The sequence below is a fragment of the Brassica napus genome, chromosome A2 (assembly GCF_020379485.1).
Source record: "Brassica napus cultivar Da-Ae chromosome A2, Da-Ae, whole genome shotgun sequence".
In the NCBI taxonomy this organism is placed as follows: domain Eukaryota; kingdom Viridiplantae; phylum Streptophyta; class Magnoliopsida; order Brassicales; family Brassicaceae; genus Brassica; species Brassica napus.
In genome coordinates, this window is record NC_063435.1 from 810601 (window position 1) to 817102 (window position 6502).

General features: G+C 37.2%; 1 protein-coding gene, 1 non-coding gene and 1 pseudogene across 2 annotated transcripts; all 3 read right to left on the minus strand.

The window, feature by feature from the left end:
- Nucleotides 1-388: 388 nt before the first annotated feature.
- Nucleotides 389-1287, minus strand: LOC106383186 (classical arabinogalactan protein 4-like). Its single transcript, XM_013823319.3, has one exon. It carries the CDS (start codon nucleotides 1118-1120, stop codon nucleotides 695-697), a length of 426 nt encoding a protein of 141 aa, XP_013678773.2. The 5' UTR covers nucleotides 1121-1287; the 3' UTR covers nucleotides 389-694.
- A 2629-nt stretch (nucleotides 1288-3916) lies between these two features.
- On the minus strand, nucleotides 3917-5870 carry LOC125588979 (annotated as a pseudogene).
- On the minus strand, nucleotides 5830-5912 carry TRNAS-GCU. Its single transcript has one exon. It is a non-coding gene; the product is annotated as a tRNA-Ser (tRNA).
- Nucleotides 5913-6502: the final 590 nt, after the last annotated feature.

The following is a 6502-nucleotide window of genomic DNA, read 5'->3' on the forward strand; positions in this document are numbered from 1 at the left end:
CCTAGTGTGAAGTTGTTGATACTTGAAATGGCTTGGAGTTCACGATAGCCGAGAAATGGCCTCCGAAGGCTGAGTAGTGATGAGGTTGTAAATAAAGTTTTAAAAGTTTGAACTGGTGGACTCGTTGTCTGAACTGATATGGCCCAACATTTTTGTTCTGGTAACACTGTAAGCTTTTTGTCTAACCATTTCTTGAGGTGGTAATGAGATTTGGCTAAGTAATATATAAGATAGATAGACTACTCCATTAATCACGCAATTGATTTTAAGCTGAAGCCCATAATAAATTTTATGGCCTAAACTCGAATCTAACGTATCCTCAATTATATATGGAACTTTTCTTTTCCACCCAATTTCAAGTTTAAGAATTCGTTTAAACTAAACGAAAGATTATGAAATTATTTTATTAATCTATGATTTGGATTTACATAAACAGATCACTCCTCTACACACACACTTCCCATTATAAATTACACGTGTCAACGTTCCATTAGTTCTCACCATGAATCACTTACCCCGGTCCGACAATACACGTAAAGTATAATACAAATTTAAATGATCAAATAGCGAAATACGAAAATAAAAGAAATACTCACATAACACCAAAGATTTGAAATAATTGAGGGAATAAATAAAGAAAAAAAAATGAAAATCTGAAATTTGAAACAAATGTGAAAAATAAAAAGATGTTAAGCTAAAACGGCGGTGTACATAACAGCAGCGAAGACGGTTCCGGCGATGAAAGCCTTGTTGGAGAGAAAGCGGCACTAGGAGCAGGCGCATCCTCTGAAGGCCCTGGAGAAAGTCCGCTAGGGCTCGAGGCGGGACCTTCTGGTGCTGGGGGAGAGGCGCTAGGAGCATCAGATGGAGAAGGAGCAGCCGATGGTGGAGTGGTGGCAGGGGCTGGAGTCGCGGCAGGTGGTGGAGTGGTGGCTGGAGCTGGGGTTGCGGCGGGAGGTGGGGTGGCCACTGGAGGAGGAGTAGCGACAGTAGCGACAGGAGGAGGAGTAGCAACGGGAGGAGGAGGAGTAGCTGTGGGAGTGGGAGCTGGGGCTTGAGCAAGTGCAACTGTGGCGAAGAGAGCCATTATCAAGAAAACTTGGACACTTTTGGAACCCATTTCTCTTTAGAAGATGTTTATTCTTGATAGTGAGAGAGGTTATGAGATGAGAGAGAGAGAGAGAGTTCTGAAGTTGTGAAAAATGGAAGAGGACTTATAAAAGGAGAGAATATGAAGTATTAATTAAAGAAGATTTCTAATATCTTTTAATATAGTATAGTAATATATGCAGACTAACATGCAAACGCATAATTGGAACATGGGGTGTACTCTCCGAGGCCGAAGCATTAATAACATTTTCCAAAAAATAAAAAAAATCATACAAAATTGAATCTGTGATTGTATTATGTGTATCGATAATGACAATTTGACATATTTTAGAAGGTAAATCGATTTAAACATATGGAAGATAGATATCGTAAAGATTAGTCGGATGAAGACTTAACATCTTTGTTATGTTGACTTTGCTTAGTAGACAATCCACAGACCATGATGTAACGTTAAATTAGACAAAGTTAACCTTGATTAGTTAATTAGAGCTGTGATTGGATGGTGAATAAATATAATTGGAGAGAGAATCCAATATTTGTAATAATATGATTTCAAAGATCATTAATGTTATATGACGTGACAAATGTGTGAAGACAGCTAACATGTCTAGTTCAAGAATCAAGAATTGCAACTGCGGTTCATGCGGTTTGCGGGACAAGTGCGGATTTCTTACAAAACAGTGCGGTTTTGATAAAAAAAAGTAGTGCGGTTTTGATAAAAAAAGTAGTGCGGTTTTGATAAAAAAAAGTAGTGCGGTTTTGATAAAAAATAATGTTATTTTGATAGAACAAAAATTATGTAAAATAATTATACTAATACAATTATAAATTATTTTTTTTTTGCTTAGTAATAATATCATATTTAAAAAAAAACCTTAACCGGATAGAAACAATATAATATACAATAAATATATATTTCACATTTGAATTTAGAGTTTAATGATTATAACTTATGGTTAAGTATTTATAGCATAGGTTAAGTTTATGCATGAGCAAAGAAATGGGAACCGAAATTTAAAACGGAACGAAAACAAAAAACCTGAAACATAACTGGACCGAAACCATTACATACTCGAACAGTTTCTATGTTATATATTCGAAAAAACAGATCCAAAACCAAACCGAAAACAAAAAGAATATCTGAGTATATAAAAAATATTAATTGTCAAAATATAATTAAAGTACTCAATATTTTATCCAAACTACTCGAAATATACGAACTCCAATGATTTATTTTGGATATTTGACGGTTCCATTTTATTATCCAAACTGACCTAAACCTGCAACTACATGAATTGATCAAAACCAAAAAATTGTATGTTTTTATATGAATTTTTTAGCCCTCTACCCAAACTACATGTCACCTGAAATATTTAACCCGAACTGAACTGATACTGAAATTAATTATAACTTATACATATGGCTCCGAATGGTGACTGCGGTTTGAGCGGTGTGGAACAAGCGGTTCAACTGCAGTGCGGTTTTAACAGTATAAAAATGTATAGATATATAGTATATGTAAAGATTTTTGTTACTGTTAACTGCGGAGCGGGGCGGGACGATGGTCACCATTCGAAACCATAATCAATTTATATGAAACAGTGCAACCATATATTTAATAAATGACTATAACATGTATTTCTTATAAATCTGTTTTGTTTTAAATTAATTATTACTATTAAAAAGTAATTTCACAATAAATAAATAAAAGCAAAACCGCAAAGCTATCTCAAGTACCGCACCATAATAAAACGTGGAACCATGACAAGTGCGTTATTCCAAAAAGTAGAGCAAACAAAAAAAATTGTTTTGGGTTTTGACAAGTGCGTTTTTCACAGCAAATACGCACCGCTTTTAATCAATTGTGTGAATGGTAACTTTATTAATTTTCTTTTTCGTTATCACAAATACGCACTATGTGAATGGTGAAATATTAATTGCTTCACAAATTCCGCACTTGAATTCCGCAATCAGATGTCTCCATTCATTACCTTAATCCACTTGTTATTTTTTTTTTGTCAAACAATCCACTTGTTATTTTAATTCTTATATATATACAACAACGACCCTTTTATATAACTTTGGCATAGTAAAAGTTATCTTATTATATAGCAAATAAATATTATAAACAGTAACGATGATTAATCCCATGTGCCTGACCTGATAATTTGATTAAGTTTTGTGAATATTATTGGTGTTGTTACCGTTGCTGGACATTGCTAATAAACCCGTTGGAAATAGCTGTCAGTGAATATAAAATAATGTTGATAGACACAAAGTATGAATAGAAAGAAATAAACGTATAAAAAGATACGTCGTCTGGTAATAGCCTGTAAAGCCTATCTCAACAGTGATTCAGAAGGTAAGATGTCCTTTTTAATGTTTTTTCGATTGAATGTATATTAGTGAATCATTCATAGTTGGCAATGTATTGCCAGTTGTGATGAACGAACCTAAAAATTCATTATGTTATCTTTGACTAATAGGGCCAGCTACTGATCCACTTGTCTCGACTATGCAATCGAAATGAGAGTTAAACTGAAATTCCATTACGATGGATTTCGACTGATAAACGCCAAAAAGGAAGATCAGAAGCTAAAAATAATAATTAAAATGGGCTCAGCTGTATGCCCACTGCCCAGCCATTACGATGATACAAAAAAATGGGCTTCGTATCGTTCCATGCATACAATGCAGCCTAGTGGTCCAACTACAATCTCGATGTTATGCATCTCCTTGTCCTTGTGCAACGAGATTCCACTTCTTCGATTCTTGTATACGTGTGAGCACGTTTATGGTTGCTCTATGTTGAAGTAAAATTTCATTCACCACAAAACACAACCCCCAAGAATTTTGGTTTCCCCGAATCAAGATTCGAGTATAACGAAAAAGAAGGTTTTAAGCAAAAAGTCAAGAGATGACAAATCCTTAGAGAACATAGTTTAAGACAATATTAAATAAGTAGAGTAGATCATCAATCATCATCAAGCTGTGCACATAAATTTTCATAAACACTTAACACTTCAATACTTTTTTTTGGTTCAACAGTTTTGAGCAAAGGTTACGGGGGATGTTGAGATCGAAAATTGGTGGCGGAAACACGGCTCATAACACTCTCCCTTCCTCAAGCTCCTCATGCCTCGTCCATCTGCTCCTGAACAAAGAATATTAACAACTCAGCACACACAGTTCTCGAAATATCAATGTGATGCATCAGACCACGGTTGACCAAATTCCTATCCACACTAAGATGCGAAGAAGAGAGTTTACTAACCTGCATATCAGAGGTCCAGAGGGTAAGATTGTCCCTGAGCAGCTGCATAATGAGAGTGCTGTCTTTGTACGACTCTTCTCAAGAGTGTCAAGCTCAGCTATGGCTTCTTCAAAAGCCTACAGAGACAACAGCCAAGCAGTAGTCAATAACCCCCTTTAAGTCAACACACATCTATAAAAAAAAAAAAAAAAACTCTTCTAAACACAACAAACTCAAGACAGTAATTTTTTTATTACAGAACCTGTTTGGCCATGTCACAAGCTTTGTCCGAAGAATTAAGAATCTCATAGTAAAACACCGAGAAATTCAACGCCAAACCAAGCCTAATCGGATGAGTAGGCGCCATATCAGCAGCTGCAATATCCTAATCACCAAAACACATTCACAAAACAAAGACAAAACAAAACCATCATCAGTCTTGTAATAAAACCCCGAGATTAATTAATTAATTAAAAAATAAACTAAATAATAATTTTTACTCATATAACCTGAGCAGCCTTGTAAGCAACCATAGTATCCTCCGCCGCGGCTTTCCTCTCCTCACCGGCCTTAAACTCCGCCATGTACCGATGGTAATCCCCCTTCATCTTCAGATAAAACACCTTCGACTCGCTCGCCGCCGCAGAGGAATCAGATTCTCCTCGAGAAGCTTTAGTATCCCTTCGCAGACGGAGGAGAGCTCCGTCTCCACTTTAGATCTGTAGTCTTTCACGAGCGCCACGTGCTCCTCGTTCTTCCGGCTCTCTTCCTTCTGCTCGATCGAGGACACGATGCGCCACGCGGCGCGCAGGGATCCGATCACGTTCTTGTAAGCCACGGAGAGGAGGTTACGTTCTTCAACGGTGAGTTCGGAGGATGGTGTGGCGCCTGTGACGAGCTTCTCCATGAAGTGACCATCTCCTCGTAGCGCTCGGCTTGCTCGGCGAGTTTGGCCATGTAGACGTACTGGTCTCTGCCTAGTGTTGCCGCATTGGAGAGAGAAAGTGTGTGAGAGAGAGAGAGATTGAGTTTTTTTTTTTTTTTTGGTGAGGAAATGAGGAGAGAAGGAGAAGAGGAGGAATAAAGAGAGAAAAGAGTCAAGTGGGATATAGAAAATGTATGTTTCAGACGCGCGCGTGGGTTTAGTTTGGAGTATACGGCGTCGTTTTGTTTAGGAGCTTTGGTAAAGTGAGGAGCGTGGAGTGTGTAGGAGCGTGGAGGGTTTGGTAATGTGATAAGAGCGAGTGAATGGATGATAACGATGTTTATTAGTGAGTCAGCTTGCTGTCACTAGTTTGGATTATTTGGGCCTTTAGTGGGCCTTTTCAAGCTTAATACTACTGGGCTCGCATCCACTGAGTAAGGTTTTGAGTACCATAGTTTGAATAATATCAATACCAGAATATGATAGACGTTTGAGTTTATCAAAATGGAGAAATTATTAATCAAATAAATAAAAATTACGTCGCTCGCATGAGAGATTCGAACTCTCGCGGGGAAACCCCATGTACTTAGCAGGCACACGCCTTAACCACTCGGCCAAAGCGACTTTTTGAAAAAAAAAGAATCAAAATGAAGTGGACTGAGGGTAAGTAAACAATGGTAAAGACGACGAACACTTTTGGTGGTTCGATTGGTTCTGGTTCTAAAGGTGTTCTTGTTCTGTGGACTAGCTTCTGGGATTTGAAGTAAGAGAAAAAAATGCTCTCTTCTCCGCATCTCTCCCAGCCAATGAATGGACTCAAAGACATCGTCGAGACACGAAACTTTAAGGTTATACCTCATCTGTCTCTGTTTTTTTGTAACGTCTTCGTTGACTTTCTGCTCTTGAGATTAGCGAGCTCATTAACGATATATATATGTTAATCTAATGATCCGATTGGCTTCAACTTGTTAGCAAAATGGGTTCCTTTAATTGCATAGTATGCTCGTGTAATCTGTAAAAGCATTCATACAACTTTCTGTTATTGTAACAAAAATTGCACCTTTTTGCCTATACATCAGCAGAGATTATTAGTTTGATTGTATTTTTCCATTTGAGCAAGAATAACGTTTGGTGAGGCACTTAGCTTCATCATATGGAAGCTTGTAACTTAAACATTGCACTGTGTTTTTATTTATCAAAACAACTAGTGAATA